Here is a 22413-nt window from a genome sequence, read left to right on the forward strand (position 1 = left end):
GGGCGTTATGACACCATGTACACCGAGGAACAGGCGGGTTATTAACGTTATTATCATATAGCCTACCCAAACTTACAAACTCCTGTATGACGCATAGATCCCTTGGTACCATACGTGTGAATTCCTTTATCGAATTTGTTCTTTGGTACATACATTTAAAAGGAGATTACAGATTGCATTTTGAAACCAAAGTTTCCACAGAAAATATTCGAAACGTTCTATTTCAGATTCAGCAGTTCATCTACCACTTAACTAGGGAATCCAGAAGGAGCCTCACGGAGCCGATTCATTCTGACCAATCAGAAGGACGATACACGCCGGGCTGGCGGGAATCTAAGTATTACGGCGTCATAACCAACGTGGAACGGGGCCTTCTGATTGGTCCGCGGCGTCTGGCTATATGATAATCCCCTTTGATTCCCTAGTTAAGTGGTAGATGAACTGCTGAATCTGAAATAGAACCCATCTGTGATCACAGCTTTACTAATACATGTACATAGTAAACCGCTTCACGGTATGAACTGCCCATGCGTAGCGTGACGCACTGTGGGTAATATGTCAATGGTGAAGGCCCCTAACTTGTCCATATCCAGACGTGTTGTGTTTATATATTGTCATAGGGGCCGTCAACTTTGACACATTACCCATAATGCATTACGCTGTACATGGCCAGGTTAAAGTGTGATCTGGCTTGTTGATAATGATTTTGGAACAAAGTAATACAGACTGGACTGGGTTGAGAGCCAGTCGAACTTTTACCTTTAAAGAGACTATTTTTTATACAACCATTGCTTTCATTCACACCAGCGTTTCGGTGACAGTCTGTCACTTTTTTTCAGGGCAATTCTGACTGGTTTACATTTGTACATTGTACTGCAGGACAGGTGTCTCTGCTTACTGTGTTCAGATGTGGTCACAAAATGGAAAGTAATTACATATGCACAGACAGCTTTTGCAAAAGCTGTGAGCAGCAACACCTGTCCTGCAGTACAATGTGTGAACCAGTCAGAATTGACCTGAAGAAGGTGACAGACGGTCACCAACATGTTGGTGAGAATAAAGCAATGGTTGTTGAAAAAAAGTCTCTGTGGCGTACCAACCTGATGAAACTATTCAGAAAGGATCTTACCTTTAAGCTTGGAACGGACCTTGTTGGCAGTCTTCTTGATGTCTGCCATTAGATCCTCAAGCTCTTCTTTTGTTTCTGAAAAACACAAGAAAAAAACTCATCATTTCCAGTGTTTGTCACACCCCACCAAGGCACAAGTATGAAAACAATTCATCCAGCCGTTCTTGAGTTATCTTTTTGACAGACAGACACACACACACACACATGCGTTCATTCCAAGTCAAGAACTACTAAGCTCAGCATGCAAATGTGTCAAAAACTTTTTACAACCTTCGATCAAGACAATCTGAGAGAACAGAGACATCAGATATTGTCCACAAAGAAGTGACCCAATAGTACTCTTATCACTAGCTTCACAGCTACATCATAATTACAGAAAATCATTACATCCTGTCAGATTAAGATAAGGTAATTTGTATACATAAGTTGCATCAATCAAACTGTCATGAAGCGTTCAAAAATGGTTTTATTTTCTCGATGACCTCTTACCATGTCTTGCATTACTACTATATTATAATTTATATATAAAAGAATCAACAGCGAACCTAACGCACTACGTAAACCACCTGACACAAAAAATTTTACGTAAAATATGAGTGTACATTACATGTTGAGCCATGCCCAATAAGATAAAGAAAAACGGCTCTTAAACATAGCCCATGACCCCATACCGGTAATACTAATGCACCGAGAACAAAGACATCTTATCTCTTCTTCCCGGGACTTGGAGTTGAGCAAGATACATGCCACCCATCTTTCTATGCAAGAAATAACGCTAGTTCACCTTTATCTGAGAGGAAACCTATATCCATTGTATGGCAAAACAGTGTATTTAGGCACATCAATTCGATGGGTGGTAGTTTTAAACTGCAATGTACTGAAAATATTGAAATTTTAAACCAACGTCCGTCAACGTGATATCCGCAAATACCCTGTTTTTAAAAGCAAAGGATATAGGTTACCTAAGTAACGGATAAAGGTGAACTAGCGTTATATATATCCAGCAGAAGAATACAAAGTATGGAGTATTCACTCTTGTGCCATTCAATACCAAAGTAGAAGAGAGTAAAGGCGATAAGATCTCGAGGACAAAACGCAGGCCCTTTCCCAACAACAGCTGAAGACATGAAGATTTGACAGCTACATTGTAACCAGCCCGCGGCACAAAGTTTCTCATCAATAAACATAAATCTCGACCTTTTGCCGGGGAGAGAACTTCATGTGGGCTTTGTAGTGAATTATTCAGTAGGCTTGGCTCATCCCTCACTGTTCCTGACACATCCTATGTACAGGCTTCAGCAGGGCTGGAAATACCAGGTTAGTGCAGGTAAAATTGGAGCTGTGCAGGTATTTGGTCCATGTACTGGGTATATATGTTAGTGCAGGTAAAATTGTAGCTGTGCAGGTATTTCTGGTGTCTACCTGCACCTAACTTGCACTGGTCCATGTACTGGGTATATACAGGTTAGTGCAGGTAAAATTGGAGCTGTGCAGGTATTTCTGGTGTCCACCTGCACCTAACCTGCACTGGTCCATGTACTGGGTATATACAGGTTAGTGCAGGTAAAATTGTAGCTGTGCAGGTATTTCTGGTGTCTACCTGCACCTAACCTGCACAGGCCCATGTACATGTACTGGGTATATACAGGTTAGTGCAGTAAAATTGGAGCTGTGCCGGTATTTCTGGTGTCTACCTGCATCTAACCTGCACTGGTCTATGTACTGGGTTTTATACGTAAATGTTCTATGATGCAGGTGTACATTGTATATGGATTGTTAGTAGCTGCATTGACTGTTACCACCTACTAAGTATAAAAGAAAAAATAGCAATGGTCCCTCGGCAATTTACTATGATCCATACTTTTTAAATTCAGAGTGGTGCAGGTAAAATTTGTCTGGTGCAGGTAAATTTTCAATGTTACCTGCACCAGCGCAGGTATGCAGAAAAAAAGTATTTCGATCCCTGTTACGGGCTTCAGTGTGAATTGTCATGCTGCCACTGGTTTCAAGTTAATCCTATCAATGACGCGATCCAACAGACTCACCGGCAAAGATCAGATCTTCTATATTGGAAAATAGATCACCTCATCAAGATTTCATAGTACTTTGACAGAACATATTGTATAAGGTCATGTTTGCACATATATTATATAAGCTTAAGGACATTATCCCCTCAATACTTTCCAAATGTTGTGTCAGATACAAAGATATTAAACACAACTGGCAAAATATTGATGTCACGTTGATCAAGCATCTAACAGAAATTATATTATAATTACATGTACAAGGCAAAAACCCCTGTAGATGCCTCGTAACATATTGAAAATTACTGAGGTATCACTGTGCGGACACTCAATGCATAAAGTGATCACAAGACTCTGTCGCTGGAGGTTACCCTCCAGTCACAGAGTAATAATCATATAGGATTGTTACCTGTAACCAATATCAATTTTGGATACTATCATCTGTGGTTTATGATTTACCCCATGATAATAAAAAGTTGACTGAGGTTATACTAGTTTTATGTGCCTGGCTATCAAGGAAGACAATCCACATACATTAATATTGATACATCAACATTTTGAATAATTGTATACCATTGTTACTAAAACCAGGACTTGGGTACTATCATAGCATATTTGCGGTTTATGATTAACCCCATTGATGATAAAAAGTTGACTTATTGAGGTTACAGTAATTTTATGGTCCAGGCTACCAAGGACGAGTCGATACATTAGGCATGCTGATGGTCCTCTGACCTCAGAGGCCTTCAGACCTATTCACTAATGAACAGATCAATACCGCCAACTACCCCCTAGCCACAATTCTTCATAGTGCCACAATCACACACATGTATCACTGCGGGTCAGCGTTCCAGTTGTCGATTAATTAAATCAGGGCACTCCACAGGCCTGGTGGGCAATATTGATGAGATTTGATCTGTAGTGATGATTACATCCAGCAAACCTCAGCACCGTAAAAGGGGACTGTTTGGGGTGGCTTTATGCTCGTTGTTTTCGCGGTGACCACTTCACTGCAAAATTAAAATCAACTGTTCTTGCGGAAACGTTTGCGGTGGTTTTATGTTCGCGACGCTGCAAACGCAAAACCAGCGAGAGCACTCCATTTTCCCGCTTCCGCGAAATTACATCCCCACAAACTCAAATGCATTTACAGTACCTCCTCCTTTCAACTGAGAACTTGGTTACCACCTGGATTTTCATATTTTTGGTAGGATTGACACACATTTATTAACACAAGTCAAACAGATATAAATAAGTGTAAGTCTATTAAGGTACAGTACTGGCACATTGACGTTCTGGTATTCTGTACCTTAATGATTTTGGCAGTTCTCTATACATCCCTAATGCGTGCCGGTTTTCTGTAAAGGCATAGCGAGCCATTTCAATTCACTGTTAATCGTAGCTGACCCAATCTAATTCAATTAGAGTTGTTGGCAAATTATTACTGAAAAGTAATTGGTCTCTTTAATTCTACGTAGCACATTTATTTGCTATCGTGAATTTATCAATAAGCAGTATTGACAAACTCTTTGTATGGCATAATAAAATTCCAGATTGCCCAAAGGGTCACAAAGAAGTGCCAAGGTTGTGCCAGAGTCTGTAGTCTAGTTTTGCTCATGCTAGACACCCCATGAATACAATTATGGAATGATCCTTTCCCAAATCACCCAGTTGACGGTTACAGCATTTCGATGATCCCCCCATACAGACTCCTCTTGGCCTTACATGCTGTAGTTCAGGGGACAATAGAATCAGCAGCATTGAATCGCAGTTCCTGTACATCTGACAGGCAGCTTTATGCTGGTGATTAATATATTGCATATTCCACATACAGTGCTCAATTATATACAGATCACATTATAACTGCACACCTTCTCTTGGCAAATGTATGTAGGGCTCATGACAGGCAACCATGGTGTATCATACTGTAATTCTCAAAACATTCGTAGTTCATGACACCACGAACACGCATTTCTGTTTTATACTACAAAACAGTTCAGCTGCAAGACAACGAAAAACCTTCTGTTGTGAATTTGTGGTGGAAAGCGCAAAAACAAACCCATCACAATGTCTCAAGACTTGCATACCCCCCAATTGCAACTTGCTCACTGATTGAATTCACAAAGCTTGTATTACTGTAAAGGTATTTAAGTTTGCAGGGATTTAATTCCACAGTATAGAGTGTTTGCAGTGGTTTCGACTTTGCGGTAGCGCCATATACTATAGTCACATTCTGTAATTGAAAAATGTTCGCAGTGACAAACATTTCTGCATTTACTTTATTTATTTATTGATTGATTTTACAGTAAGTGGAGTTTGCTCAAAGACAGACTTGGAGCACTGGTAGTGGTAGCGATGAACTGAGCCTGGCAATTTGGATTCCACAGACTACTGGTGAACTGGCCACAGCGAAAACCGCAAATATAAACCAACCACAAACATTTCTGCATTTACACTAAGTGGAGTTTTCTAACTATCTAAGAAATTACAAAGACTTGGACAGCTGGTAGAAACAGGCCGGGCAATTTGGATTCCACAGTCGTCTCCTGCCCGCCTCCATCTCATCCTTAACTTCAGCTCATTATTCAGGAGTGGCCTGGTCCCACTCACTGGCATTGATCCTCTGACCTTGGGCCCCGGGCCCCTCAAGGTGCGCAGACAGGGAGCACAATTATATACTGTAAAAGCAGAAACTTTCCTGGTGGTTTAATATTCGCTGTTTTCACGGTCGCCGCTTCACCGCGAACTTAAAACCACTGCAAAATTTTTTCCATGGCAGTAAGAGGCTACAGTGCATGGTGTTACCAAGAACTTAAAACCACCGCTAAAAGTCCTTTTTCCAGCTACTGCGAAATTAAATCCCTGCAAACTTAAATGCATTTACAGTACCTTCAACCGGACCAAAGGCCTGCTGGCTAAAGGGGAGACGACGTTGTGTATTCTGGGCATATGCCGGGTTATATGTGCCTGACCCTCTTATTTGCTGTATTGATTGCGTGAATCATTCCGAAGCATGCAGAAGAAATCTGTAAAACGCATTCGGATCGGCCGCAGGGAAGAGATTTGTCACACATAAACAGTGGATGCCCATGTGACCGTGACGCGTCGTCAAATGTGCTATAACGGATTTGGCTTGAAATGGCACGTTATTGACGGAATCCATGCCATCATCGTAATCGAAAAGTGGAAACATAACCTCCGTAAACACATTCAGATCAGCCGATTGTGGCGAGATTTGCCATTCATACATGATACAAGTATATGCCAATGTTTCTGCAACATGTGATCGAATCTGGTAACGGATTTATCTAAATGGCACAGTATTGACGAAATTGATTCTATTATCATTGACCAAAACTGAAAATGTAACCTGAATGTTGAGTATGCCATAAACAAAGTGTCTAATTTTTCTTTTATCAAGCCTCAAAGCTCCAAACAACAGGTTTAAATTGAGTTTACTACAAAAATGTTCACTCTTCCATCCTAGTAAAAATCCTTACTACCTTTTCCCATCTAACTACTGCAAATCTTGAAATGTCTGCAGTGGTTCTATTTCCAAGGTGACCTCCCCACAACAAATTTGTGATACTACAAATATGCATTTCCAGTGTACTAATACCTATACTGTACTACAAAATTGTTTCAACTGGGAACTTAAACATTTTCAAAATACCATGAAAACTTCCTTCCTCCATCTACTGCAAAATCTAGTTCCTGTGAAAATAAATGGATTTAGTTACTGTACCATGTAAAAACTGCTCATGCACCATGCAATATAGATGTCGTTCTTATCTAAATCTGTGTCAAGCAGGAGATTTGATAAACTGTGACACATCTCCATTACCAGGCATGCTGCAGTACAGCAACGATTTTCCATTTCAATTTCAGCCTGGAGTATGCTACATTTATCATACACTGCGCTACATTCTTGTAAATGAAAGACTTCATCATTCTAAAATACATGTATTTTTGCGAGATGGGGCAGTCAGAAATGTATTTTTTATCCACTACCTCAAATTATTTCTTTATACCAAGGATTGAATACTGTAAATATTTTAGTGTTTGAAATTTTCATGCTTTTTTTGGTGACAAATATGCATTTCTACAAAATTGTTTCAACAGCAAACTTGAAACAAGCTTCAAAAACCTCTTTTCTCCTTCCATCTACCATGAAATTGCGATCCCGTATTTCAAAACTTGATTTAGAACAAAATTAAAACACTGGGAGAACCTCCCTAATAATAATACCTAGTGAAATAAAGCCACTGCACCCTTGATAAATTCACAGCATGCATAGTTCTTGACTCTTGGCAGCTGTATAATTTGAAAAACTAGTATGACAAAATGCTTGCCCTAAATTCTTTGAATGGTACAGTCCTAACTATGGACACATGTACATTGTTGTATATATATATATATATATGTGTGTGTATGCATACATGTGTAAGTACCACTGCCCGGCCAACCACTGTAAAATTGTATTGGCCATTCCAGGAAAAGATAAGAAGAGTCAATAAAGCAGTCAAGGAAAGTTGAGTACATATTGTTAAGATCTCTATATGGAATTTAGCTCTAAGCTTCACTTGTGTATACTGACAGTGTTAAGTGTGATGAAATCAATGAATACACAACAGGATCAGATAGATACACTATTCTACTCAGTCCAAGCTACTTCACAGTTTTAACTGTGCATGCACATTGTTATAATATTTGCATTGTGGGTAATATGTCAAAGTTGAAGGCCCCTGAGACTTATTAATAAACACATATGGCCATAGTGGACAAATCACATTGGACAAAAACAATACTCTGTTGTCCCAGGTTACCCTCCGTCACAGAGTGACAACAAATCTACAAAGAGTCCAAATACTGTAAATGCAGAAATAATCGCGGTGGATTAATGTTCGCGGTTTTCGCGGCGGCCGCTTCACCGCGAATTTAAAACCACCGCGAACATTTTTCCATAACAGTGAGAGACTACAGTGCATGGTGCAACCGCGAAATTAAAACCACCGCTAAAAGTCCATTTTCCCGCTACCGCGAAATTAAATCCCCGCAAACTTAAATGCATTTACAGTATTTCATAGAGGTATGAGATCTCCGAACTCAAATGTTCTGAAATTGCTTTTTTGAAACCTTAATCCCACTAAACAAGTATGAACTTCACTCGGCCGGATTTAATGTATCGTCCCACACAGCTGGATTACAACACATGTACAGAGCTGTAAAACTAAAAGCCTACGTCATGAGGCACATTGCAGGCATTAAACTAATCATAAATCACAAAAGCGCGACCTCGTAAAGTCATTGGTACATTCCTGGAAAGACTACAGTAACCAGGGCTCGAAATACCCACTTGAAAATGCAACCACATTTTGCTTTGCACAACTTAATTTTAAACCAAGGTTGCACACTGGGCAACCTGAAATTTTGCAGTTGGAACACTGTTTCTCCCCCACATATGCGCATAAGCTTTTGTATCTATTTTTTGATAACATGAAACATATTACATAGTTACATATAACTGGAAGAATTGATAATAGATAAGTAGCTCATTTGAAGAAAGTAACAACTTGAAAGTGGGGCAACCTGAAATGTTCATGGCGCAACCTGGCTTTTGACTCAGGTTGCCAGTTGGACAAACTGGCTGAAAAAAGTATTTTGAGCACTGAGTAACTGTATCAGCAGGGCTCGAAATACTTTTACCTGCATTCCTGCACTGGTGCAGTTAACATTGACTTGAGAATAACCTGCACCAGACAAATTTTACCTGCACCACTCAGAATTTAGGAAGTATGGATCATATCAAAATTGTTCAGGAACCACTGCTATTTTTTCTTTTGTACTTTATAGGTGGTAATAGTCAATGCAGCTAAATAACCACCCATATGCACCCACATCATATGACATTTTTGTATAAAACCCAGTACAGGCAGGTTAAGTGCAGTTAGATACCAGAAATACCTGCGCAGCTCCAATTTTACCTGCATTTGCAGGTGGTATTTCGAGCCCTGGTATGACATATAAGACATACAATCATTAGAGTCATAAAAGAAATACAGTCAAAGACTAGAACAATAACTTTACATCAGCTTTACAATACCAATGCAAAGAGTTGTTCTAGGATTATTGGGCAACGATATCAATTCTCTCTGACATCACAATGTATTATATTAAACTCTGGTAAAGCCTAGGAAAAAAAATGTTGTGTTTCCTGTTTGACGACCTTCCCTAGAAAGACCTGCCAACTTTTTTGGGGGGTGGTCAGTGGAGTCACATAGCTTCCAGTTAGAATTTTTGTTCAGCCTGCTTCCTATTGAAGTAAAAACACTGCTTGTACAATATTGAAGGATAAATGTATCTATTATGCCCGAAATGAAAGTTTGACATTGAAAGACAAGTGTATATCAATTTACTTTGTTCAACTCTATTCTAATATGTATCGCCAGAGTTTTGGCAAGCCTAAAAAAAATTACAAGAAAAAAAAAAGATAACCCATACCTACTGACCCAAATTTCTTCTGGATTGAAACAGGAAACACAACATATTTTCCCCTAGGCCTAACTCCATCGTGTACCCAGTAAGACCACACATAAAGAAGGGGAGAATTTAACGAGATCTACTTGACTAACGCAGCTTCAGTAATCCCAGAGGTATGTACAAAATAAAAAATCAAGGTGTTTCTTGATAAGGTCGTCATATTTTTATGCGAAATTCCTCAAGTACCAGACTGATTTATGCCTGTGGATGTTAAAGGCAACCTTAGCAATATTAGCCCGAGTCAGGGTTGTAGAACTTCAACTTTGAAAGTCAATTTTTTAATATGAAGGTATGAAATAATGATGTAAAGGTGGGAATATAAGATGGCCTTATCCAGATGGAACTTGTTATCACCAAGCACAGTAGGGGCATCTTCTCTGGATAGTTTTAAAGAACGCTTGCAGACAGATATGCAGGAGTTAGGTGTGACGGATTGTTCAGTGTAATGTAACCATCTGCTGCCGCACCGTGTGCCTGCGAAGCTGGTGTGTTATGCCGAAGGACGGTTATACCGGCTATATAGATACAGATTATATAGATACAGATTATCTCCACTGTTGATGCTATAATGTTGCTTAGGTTGCCTTTAATATAAATCATAATGTGACTTGTTTTAATGGTCAGAATCTTTCTCATATATTTCTGTTCTTTGCCTTCTCCCCCCTTCTGTTTTTCTGGATCAAGCCTAGATATATTTGGTTTGACACCATTACACCCAATCCACCAGTACTTTACATAGGGATGATTGTAAGCTGTTAAATAATATATGGCTTTTACATGTGGCGCCTTGGCAATGCACTTGACGTCAGAGTTAAGGCTATTCCATTAAGGAACCTCTACGTAAAACAGCCCAGGGAGCATTTTATTATCCCTTTCATTTCAATTACCATTTATCATGTATCAAATGGGTTTTATCCCCGTTTTACCTTCACTTAAAATCTACAACTGTGCTTTAATTAAACTTCCTGGCTGTCCCTCCTGAATATGTAAATAGACTAGCTTGTGAGGTAAAAGCATTTACCCTCTGGGGCCTCTGGAAGACGATTTTCTCTCTTATCACTATGTTTCACTCAAAGAATGAAAAATACCATTAGAAGAATAGAGAATGCAACTTTCCTTTTGTCTTGGAAGGCATGCAGAAATGTCTCAACCACTGAACCCAAAAAAAATATTTCCTACAACAACATACTGTAATTCACTTTGTCTTCACGGTACCAAATTTTCACGGTCTGAGAAAATACATGTTCTCGGAACTTACTGTTCACTGTCGAGACAAGTGCGCATTAAAAAAGGCTGTGACTTATTTGTTATCAGTAATGATAAGTTCACGTTATAGTCGTCACAGTGAAAACCGTGAACATAACAGTACATTGAAAAAATCAGGAATTACAGTAGTGTAAATCATAAATGTCTTACATTTCTCTGGGATTTAATTTTGCTGGAGTGTTCATGGTGGTTTTAGTTGGCTGTTAGAATAAGGGGACAGCAGACACACAGAAGAAGCACTTTCACAATAGTTTTAAGTTTGCAGTCAAGAGGCCACCTCTAAGACCACAAACATACATTGTCAAGTAAAACCACCACAAAAATTTCACATGGTTCCAAGAAAGGGGTGTGGCACTAATATCACTGATATACCTTTACTGATTAGGATAGAGCCTCCAGTTTTTGTTGTCCTTTACTGCTTGAGAGAAAATAACTTTAAGGCAAGATATTATTAAGTGCTGTGTGCAGAATAATCTGATACTGATAGCAACAATGAAGAATGATACATGTAGATGGATGAGAAGCAAGTGGAACATATGTCAACTGGGTTGTTCTGTAGGTCTCACAGCAGAGTTTCATGAGAACAGTTCACAAAATCTGAACCTTTCTTTTTATGATTCATGTAGCAGATCTCACTATCATTATTATGTATTTTGTACTAATCTATGTATATAAAATTGTGTATAATTTTAGAAGACTCATTAGGTCTTAAAATGATGTAAACTGTATATACTTTGTCCGATCCTTGCCTCTTACCTCATGACCTCAAAGAAAAGCTTTCAGGAATAAACAAACTAAGGTTCAATTATCTAATTGTTTTCCAACATTCTTTTTTTGGCGTTGGCGTGGCGTAACTGGTAGAGCGTTCGGCTCGGAATCAAAAGGTTCCGAGTTCGATTCCCACCTTGCCCCGACGTTGTGCCCTTGGGAAAGGCACTTTACACGACTTTCCCTTACAGTGGAGTGACGCCCACCGAGCCTCTTCGGCCAATCTGTCTAACTGTGTGCCAAAAACACACTATGGATTTGGTGCGTCGATGTGCCAACATCTGCACATTGACTTCCACCAAGAACCGTTAAATTTTTTTATTTATTTTTTATTCTTTTTTTTTCACAATTGCTCAAACAATTTACCATATGTCTTCTACATAGTGTACACCTCAACTAGTCCCACATTTTTCCTGTTATGTATATCACCAAAATCTAACTACATTGTCCTTCATTCACATTATAGTTTGAGTCGACAATAGGGGGGAATATTGATTGCAATAACTGCATGTGCATGATCATTATTTGGTGATCAGTCATGTGTGGTTGTTTCAGTACTGGAAATTGGTTTGACTTGAGGATAAAAGCTACAGCAATTGTTATACAAAAGAGATCCACACCGACTAGGAGAGGCCTAGCAGGGACAATACTGTAAATTCTGTCATTTTTTGCATGGAAGTCATTTCTTGGTTAAAGCGCAAAGGAGATTTACTGAGTTTTTTTAAAGTTTGTGGCTAAAACGATTCTGTAGTACAGTAGGCTCAGACACATATTCCCAGCGTCGTAAATTTGCTGTGGAGGCTTTACCACGAAAAGAAGCTACAGTAAATGTTTTAAGATTTACAAAATGCATCATTATTTATAGTACCACAGCATGCAAACATGTCCCTGACTTTGTCAGGTATAAACTGTCTGTTTGAACTTTTATACATTTTGTATGTCTATGTTTCATTTGGATGTGTCAAGTTGGCAGGAGTTAGCTCAGCAGACAAATAATCTGTCGTGGTTAGCTTGACACATCCCTTTTTCTTTCCCTCTTCTCTAATATGTTCTTTCAGGGCTTGAAATACCACCTGCATATGCAGGTTAGTACAGGTAAAATTGGAGCTGTGCAGGTATTTTTGGTGTCTACCTGCACTTACCTGCACTGGTCCATTACTGGCTTTTATACAATATAAATGTCCAATGATGTTGGTGTGTATGGATTGTTATTAACTGCATTGATAAAGTATAAAAGAAAAAAAAATTGTTCCTCAACAATCTAATATGATCCATACTTTCTAAATTCAGAGTGGTGCAGGTAAAATTTGTCTGGTGCAGGTGATTTTCAAAGTTACCTGCACCAGTGCAGGTATGCAGAAAAAAGTATTTCGAGCCCTGGCAATTATTGTTGCAAGACATGAAACTGTCGATCATAATTCAAGATTCTATTTCTCCATTGGACTTTCTATATACACAATTTTGTGCATTTGGCAGCACAAAGGTACGTAATGTCTTCTGTAACAGACAAAAAAGAGCCTTCAGTCCACTTTATTCAATCACTCCGTTAACCAGATTGCGATCAGGCCCTGGTGAAGTGCTTTTCTCCATGTGCCAGAAATAAACACACAGAAATCGCACGGATAATGCCCCCAAATTGGTTTCTCCATTACCCAGCAGCCCGGGAAGCCTATTTCCAGTCTGACCTCTGGACTTGGACTCGAGAAGCGAACGATCTGTCGACAGAGTTACCAACTAGGATTGATGTGCTCAAAAATTCGTATTTTCCCAGAACAATCATAGAGTGGAATTTGTTATCACCAAACACAGAAGGGGCATCTTCGTTGGATAGTTTTAAAGAGCATTTACAGATAGATGTGCAAAAGCAAAAGCCCTGACTGCCATTGGTGCATAAATTAGGTGCGCAATGAAAAACACTAGGTGCACAATGCAAAAGCCCAAAATTTCGGAAACATGAAGTTTTTGAAAATATTATGCACCTAGTATTTCAGTCAAGTCCACCAGTTGCTGAAGGGTTCACCTTATCTCAATATGCAGCACATTCCTGTCATTGAACTAGGAATAAAAATTATTAGAGGGTGCAATTCAGTGACACCTATCAGCATATGAAAAATGTTCACTAACAAAAAGTATTAGCAGAAGTAAATGCATGCCCAAAGTGTTCCCCTTGAATGAGAATATACTTGAGAAAACCTGACTTTCCAAGATCCGGTCTGGTCTATTTTAGAATACCAAAAAATGATCTATTTCTGATAGAAGTATATTCCAAGCATTTTTGTTTAAATCCAGGACTCCCCTTAAGCTTTCATCTCTTTCCCTAGATTCAGACAAACACTGTTTATATCTCTGCAAGATATTGAAACAATCATGCAGGACAATGAAACACGCACAATCACCAAAAAAGGATGTTTCTAAGTCAGCAAGATATCCAGACACAGGACTTCATCAAACTGGTAAATGGCTTCCTAAAGTTTCCTTGGAATCCTCAAATACTACACGAGAAACCCTGTAAATAGTTTCATCAGGTTGGTTTAGGAACTTCGATCAAGGGAGAAAGGATCATGGCAAAGTTGGAGGATGTGGCTTAGCAAAGATTATTTTGAATAGATTGTACCAAAGGGATGTCCCTGTAGCTCAACAGCATTACGGATAAGCTCTTGGTACCAATTGGGACTCGTTCAAATCCTGGGAAGGGCATCTTGCAATTAGGTCTTTCAGAAGGGACAAAAATGGGGTCTTATGTTAAAGGGGGTGCCTCAAATATGTTAAAAAAGGTAGGGCTGGCAACCCCTCCCTGTGAAAATACATTTCTGTATATCCTGCTACTGAAACAGCAAGGAAACTTGCTGACCAATGTGCCACTAGACAGACAGACAGACAGACAGACAGACAGACAGACAGACAGACAGACAGACAGACAGACAGACATCCCCACACAAACACACACACACAAAACGACACCTGCATTTTTCATTGAGATAGTGTGAGTGTACTGTTTGTACAAACAGATCCCAGAAATAGTTAGAGTGGAAAGAAGTGGAAAAGTTGGAGCTGAAAGAAGTGGATTTAAGCAGTAGTCATGATGAACTGCTAGTTCAGAACTACTCATCCCAGTTAAGTCCAATCTGCGTCATCCTAGGACGTACCAACCAGCATCACCATTTCTTAGGTCATAACAGATGTTCAGTTTCGTTCAGTTCTTTTGAAATTCAGCCCAAATGTTACGTTATGTTACCAGGCTTTGTAGCAAAGTTATTTTTCTTTATGTTGCAGGGCTCAAGATGAAAATTCGCAGATCACCATTTATTCCACATTGGTAATCACACTGACAGAGGTAACTGAACATTAATTTTCTTTTAAGAGTAATTGATTAATGGACCGGTACAGTTGCAAGATATTCATGTAGCATTATGTTAGCAATCAAACCTGACAAGCCAAAGCATTCACAAATCTAACAAACATTTTTGAAGGAAGTGAATATTCAAAACAAAGAAATAAATAAGCACGGCCTACAATTTCATATACAACTAATCTGAGGTACCTGCTTAAGCTTGCCGTTGGTAAATTTATCGGCCCCTAAATTCCAAATCACATACCTGAATTTGAGTTAGACGCACTATTACTAGAGCTTGTCTGCAACCGTCACAACTTGGCAACATCATTTATCTACAGTTGATTAGGCCTAGGAAAAAAATGTTGTGTTTCCTGTTTCAGTACTGAAAAAACAGGGTAGGTAGATAGGGAAATCTTTTTTTCAGACTTGGGCCAAAACTCTAGTGATACAATAAACTGAAATGCCTGAGGACACTTATATTTTTAATGCCAAACTGGAATTTTGTGCACAATGGGTACAAGTCTATGGATACATTTATCCTTCAATAGATAGGACAAGCAGGCTGAATAAAAACTGGAAAGTAATTGAGACTCCACTCAATGCATTTTCAAGTGGGCAAGTGGGTATTTTGAACACTGCAGTGTAACGACTCCCCCACCTAGCAGCACTGGCCACAGCTTCCTGCCATTATTTAGTAATTGTTTTAGGCATTTTCAATTTTTTCAGAGACTTTTTATGTTTACGTGTTTGCACGGGAAGTGCTTGTTTACCAGACACTATCAGCATTGCTACACTACATCACAGTATAACAACTCCCCCACCTAGCACCACCGGCCACAGCTTCCTGCCATTATTTAGCACAGTCATCTATAATGTATGAACCACAGAGAGACATCCATTGATTTTCCCATATTCCCTGCACCTCTAACCATTACCCAATGATAGAACCTGCATAAATCGGGGCTTTCCAAGGCTCCGGCTAGAATAATTCCTGCTCTGTCAAACTCTATCTTGAAGCTTTTATCACCTATTTTTCCTTGTTTGTAATTTACAAGAACATCTCAAAATAAAATTTGATTGTCTAAGATTTTCTTCTTGTTGGAATCAGAATGAGTGCCAGATATCTGCCAAAAAAGATTTACAGTTTGAAATCTCAACAAAAAGTCCTTTTCAAGATGCCTGCATGAATTACAGTAGCTGCTTGTCACACAGAATGCAACGGTAAGGTTAGGATAAAGAAATCTGGGTTTTGGATTAACAGATGCTGCAAGCAACAGAAATATTTCTGCCAATCTGAACTTCTACAGGGAAAAGATTAATTACGCTGTTAAAATTAAAACACAAATATTACTCATTTTCTCAACATGGGCATTTCTTTATCATCATCATCATCATAATTTACCAATAATTGCTAATGATTATCGTAAGTGGAACAGGTCATTCTCTTTTATCAGATAAGCAAGGCACTGGTGACAATACTGCAACGGCTCTTTCAATTTTTACGAATGAATAAAGACCTTTACAGCAATTTTTGCCACACAGGGCTAAGTACAGGTCTGAGTTGATAAATATGAAATTCACTAATTTCTCCTTGCTTTTCAGTTATAGCTATAGAACAAATAAAAGAAAATGTGTTTTTGTGGCACGTTTATCTGATGCATCATTCATGAACTATGCGTTTTTATACATGATTAATTATATTTTGCACTAGCCTAAATAATATAGTACAGTTCTCTATTTGCTAAATCAACTACATTTTATGATAAAATAGCATTTGTCTTTTATTGTATTCACATTATAGTATCTACATAATCGTCATTCCATATATAGGGGTGCGGGTATGTTAAATGGTCATTCACTTCAATCATCTAATACAGGTGGATATAAATCATAAAAATTATTAAGGAAGACTACTTTAATATCTCATAATGCTAGATTCCAAGCTAGGACAAAAAAGTCATTGAATCCTATTGCTTGCTACATGGGTACAACCCAGACAGACACCCATAAATACAGTCGCTAGGATAAAAAGCTTGCCATTTGAAATGGATGCTAGTGCTACTCGTGCCATAGAGCATTTCTGAATCTCAATGCTTGTTAATTAATTATCTAATTTTGTATATCCAGGCCTTTCAATTACATTTGGGGGAACAAACATTGTATTTGACCTGGTACACATGCCTGGTGAAAATTTTAGGTGCACAGAGAAAATTTGGTACACAAGATACGATAAAGAAGAATGTATAAAAAACTAGAGTTCAACAAACCCATCTCTTCGCCAAATAATCATGCCTTTATTCAAGACTTTAAGGTCTTATTCATGTATTACTAAATCATGCCTTTATTTAAGACTTTAAGGTCTTATTCATCTATTACTAAATAGTACCTACCCCCAAACCCCACAAATGCTACCAAAACAAGACCTGATTGTACAAGATGACCTGATAGCACCCCTGGTCAATCAGAATTTCAAGCTTTTCAGTGTCCAGCTCAAGGCTTGTCAGTGTTTCCTCCAGCAAAAACATCTGTCAAACAGATGTGTCCATAGATATAGGTCAAGTGAGATACATGTATATACAAAACAGTTTATTTCTGTTAATTGGCCACTGATTACAATTAAATGCATCTTTCCATGTAGATTATTATTTTAAGTACTCATTCTATCTACATACCAAAAAATCCTGATGATCCGTCAACACGTTCTCGAGTTATTCTCGTTCAAAGTTTGAAAGGAAATCGGTGCCTGCAGTTCCCAAAAAGCCGCTAGGGGGTCCAAACTCACAGCACTTACTCTCTGCCCCAAGGGCTATCTACCACTCAAAAATCATGACCACAGCATATCCAAAACACGAAGTGTCAAAAATAAAAGTTTTGCTGCAGTACCTTAGGCAGTCACTAGGGGGCCCATTATCGAACTTGACCTTCGTTTTCTTGACCCCCACCCACCTACCAAATATCATCAGGATCCATTCAAGGGTTCTCGAGTTATCTTGCTTACAGACAAACGCACTTACATACAAATCCCGCTACAGCGCCGTAGGTAAGAGCCAGGTAAACCATTTTCGCACTTGACCTTCCTCTCCAAAACCGCTACACACCTACCAAGTTTCTTGAAAATCGCCCAGCTAGATTTTGACTTATGCTGCCCAAAACAAACTGCAAAAAACATACCAAGCTCGCTGCAGTACCGTAGGAAAACGCCAGGTAAACCGTTTTCGAACTTGGCATTCCTTTCGACAACCGCTACACACCTACCAAAAATCACAAAGTTCCATCTACAATTTCTCGAGTTATATGCTGTTGACCTACATACAGACCCAAGTCGACAAAAACATACTCTATCGCCATTGGCGAAGAGAATAAGTGAAACTATTTACATACCTCATTGCCTTTTTCAGAGGTTAAATTTGAACATCAGGTTAAATTTGAAAATTCAGACAAGTTATACGAAAATTTTAGGTTTTTTCTTTCTTTTCTTACACTGAAATGTCAAACAGAATATACTATACCGTAGTATACGCTAGTACATTGTGTAACCCTGCACAAATGCTATACCGGTACATCTGCAGTCCAAATACCTCTATCATTGGTGGATAAAAGCGCATGAACACCCAGTATTTCAAGTCATGCATCAAATGGAACGTATGTACTGAAAGTGTGAATCTGACTTGACTTTGCTCTATCTATGGTGGACTATCTATCTCTGTAAACTACACATCACCCACCAAATTAGTCAATTTCCTCTACCTCCGCAATTAACTCCAACGGGCCCCCGTGCTAGTATTCTCCTCTCCCCAGCATATTTGCTTTCCCATTGCTTCTGAATTATATACAAGACAGACTTTTGATGGAGGGATGGCGGTGGCATTAAATGGCAACTGGGATTCAAGTCACGTCCACTGCCATAACGTGCTATAAAATCATCCGACACATTTTTGAATGCCATCAATAACCGCATGCACGGGACGGCTGCAGGATTCTCCGATGGGCGGCAATCCCGCGGCGCTAACGGGCGCGAACCGCCCCTCACCCCAGCACGCACCGCGCACAAATTCACTCGCATCTACCGGAAGGTGCGAAAAGGTGTTCTCCCAGGATTATCTAACGAACTTCTGATCACCAAATTGAAGAAATGAGCGCGGATTACTGTGCAAATGGGGAATGACGCGCCCAGCATGGGGCCTGGGTGTTGGCAGCCTGACAAGTCATTTACAGGTGGTGCGAGGAACTGGATGGTTCACAGCGCTGCGCGTCATGCCAACAGAAGGGCAACGGCTCACGCAGGGCGTTTACCTCAAGTCGTGCCTCCTCCTGCATGCAAAATATCTCCGGTCTAATCAGGGGTGGTAAACCCACAAAACTGTTTTATTAAAAAAAAATTTATTTACACCTAAAAAAAATCAGCGGACCAGATTTTGGTCAGATTAGCAGGTACTTATATATTTTGAATATGGCATTTACTCAACTCTTAAATAAATATATAGACTTCTACCTTTAGCAACAATTAAGATAGTAATATAAGCAAAACTCCTATGCATCTGGTCTACTCTCTGTATCTGTACAGTATATTTATACAATAGTCAAACTTAGCACAAATAAAGCTAATTACAGACTTATTAACATTAACACTTCCAGTCCAATATGAGTATCATTATCTTGAATTAGTCTTCCAGGAAGTTATCTGAATACTTCATGTCTATGTTTACTTATGCAATGCTAAAATTAAGCTACTTAAGCTATGCAAATATTGGGACTATGCAACAAAAGCAATCAACCAGTCCTTGTGAGGCCTGTGATTTTCTATGTACCACCTGTATTTACAGGTACACAACCGTACAACATTCCTTCCCCGTCCATCGAAAAATCAATATCTGTCCTATTAGCAGGCATCTCAGAAGGCCACTCCTGGTGGTGACCGTTTGCAAAAGACATTTGCTATCACCAATCTGTCGCCAACAGTGGACCATTGGTCCCTGAAATGTAGAATTTTTGTGAAAATCTGAATGTGAAAAAACTGCAATTGGCAAAATGTTGCGAATGGGTTAACTAGTCAACAGGCACAATCACTACAAATCTCTTTTTGACGAGTCTTGATCGTCGTGCATTGGTTTTTGATTCAGTGGTAACAGTGGAATTTCGAATAAAGTTATCGAATTGGGTGCTAAACTGAGGATGTGAGGATCTTGCTTGTAGAGTTCACATTTTACACGTATGTCACACGTCAGTGTGCCAACAAGGAGGGTCTGCATGGGGGGTCCCGACAACGATTTACGCTGAATTCAGAAGAACCCCCTACGCATTACGCCAAATCAAGGGAGGCAATTATGCTGAATTTGGTCGCCTCGCTACGAATTACGTAGATAAGATGGTTTTCCCTATGAGTTATGGGAAATAAAAATAGGCTGCCTACGCCTTACGGAAAAGAGCATGCAGACCCTCAACAAGGGAAAGTGACAAAAGAATATGATTTGCAAGAATAGTTTGTCCCCAACAGGTCTAGGCGAAGCCCTGTGAGATACTTGCTTAGTCAAACTTCTAGAATACATTTCAGATATCTTTTCCTTGTCACACATGAAGGAAGAACAGTGATGTAGGTCAAGGAAAACTTTGAAAGGCAGATTTTGGACAGGGATAAGCCAAGAGGGCCGAATCAATGCCCTGTCCATCCTGCCTGTGTCACAATCAATACTCGACACCGGGAGAAAAGCTCCGCGCAAAATCCTCTCCTGCCAGGCGGACCTTCCTCTGATACAAATCCTGAAGAAAACCCCCAAAAGCGGCCTCATCTAGAAACCAATATACCAGATACATCATGGAAAATGGGGCAGTTATAACTTCTGCTTTGCTTGAGGGTAAAAGAAGGGCGTAAGATTAATTACAGAGGGCTCCATTCTAAATATGGCACCGAAATTGGCTATGAGTAATGTATAGCTCAATAGTACATATATTCCCTCTATCAACGATAAAGCATATCTTTGTACCTCTTACATCATAGGGTAGAAGTATACATCATGATTACATATGGAACAGCTCAATATTGGCACTTGAAGATGGAGGGGTGAAATAACCTGGATTTGGACTGGCACCATTGAAAGCTAGCAATAAAGGGCACTACTAAAAGGGGGGGGGGGCAAATGTCGACAGAAGACAAGAAAGTAGTGTCCATTTAACACACGTTTTGCATACCATGAGTGCTCTCTTAACTGTAACACTGGATTTTGAAATAGCATTCTTTAGTTATCTTTAGACTTTAGGAAAATTGAAATATGAAGAATTCATGTGAATACACATGTCCATATGACATGCCATATAAGTGGATCAGGTAAAAACATGCATTCTGAGATCTAAATGGTAACGTGGGATTTAAAGATGGTATTCTTTAGATGGCAGTGTTTGGTGATGAAAATTCAAACATGCCAGAAGTTAAACAAGCTGTATACATGTAAATGGTATTTATCAATACTATGTTATCTCTCGAAACATCTGTTTGCAGTACGCTGTATGTTGAAATCAATAACATCCAAGGTTAATGAACCTAACACATACAAATGTAGCCTGGTATCCAACCTAGTCAAGCCCCGTTTGCTCATTTGATTGCTCTCCTGTGGATAGCCTGGTGCTCGTTAATGACGAAACTATATTGACATTTGAACGCGAATAAAATAAAGGCCACAGTTCTAAGGCATTCTGAGTTACAAACAGCATGGAACAGTTAAAGGTTTGAATATGCATTTGGAATATCAATGGTTACCCCTCTTACACAGTAGCGGGAAAAAGGACTTTTCGCAGTGATTTAATTTAGCGGTAGCACCATGCACTGTAGTCTCTTACTGCCATGGAAAAATGTTCGCGGTGGTTTAAGTTCGCGGTGAAGCAGCCATCGCAAAAAAAGTAAACATTATACCACCGCGAAAGTTTCTGCATTTACAGTATCTGATTCCTGAAAAAATGCAGTAAGGCCCAAAACTTTGAATGAGGTTGGGGGCCAGACTATATGTTTGACATGGAAAAAATCTTTAGAGCAAGCAGGTTACCAGAGGGAAACCTTAGATAGAATACTAGTAGGATGGATTCAAGGAAACCTGACACTAACATGTTAAGTCCACTCCAAATGACAGACATATTGCTTGCAACATATCGATTCATGAATACTCCAATTCAAACCTCTATTTCTTCCCATCACACAAACTTCTGGTTACAAAGGAGGCCTTCTTACACGAGTACAAAAGTCCAGCCTTATCTGCATCAAGCAGGAGTCTAAAATATTCCAAAGGTGTCGGGGTGAAAACTGGAAAGGTTGGATGTGCACACTGAGGGACACCTGAAGCGCAAGAAGGTATCAGGCAATGTAT

At 39.3% G+C, this 22413-nt stretch overlaps 1 protein-coding gene across 1 annotated transcript in view; it reads right to left on the bottom strand.

Annotated features, from left to right (window-relative positions):
• The window catches only part of LOC118426420 (syntaxin-like), a gene marked incomplete in the record, with an annotated part of 66181 nt that overhangs the window by 11957 nt on the left and 31811 nt on the right, over positions 1 to 22413 (bottom strand). The window contains 1 exon segment of the mRNA XM_035835793.1: positions 1130 to 1204. Within this exon segment, the coding sequence (XP_035691686.1) occupies positions 1130 to 1204 (75 nt within the window).

This window comes from Branchiostoma floridae, chromosome 11 (genome assembly GCF_000003815.2).
Source record: "Branchiostoma floridae strain S238N-H82 chromosome 11, Bfl_VNyyK, whole genome shotgun sequence".
In the NCBI taxonomy this organism is placed as follows: Eukaryota; Metazoa; Chordata; class Leptocardii; order Amphioxiformes; family Branchiostomatidae; genus Branchiostoma; species Branchiostoma floridae.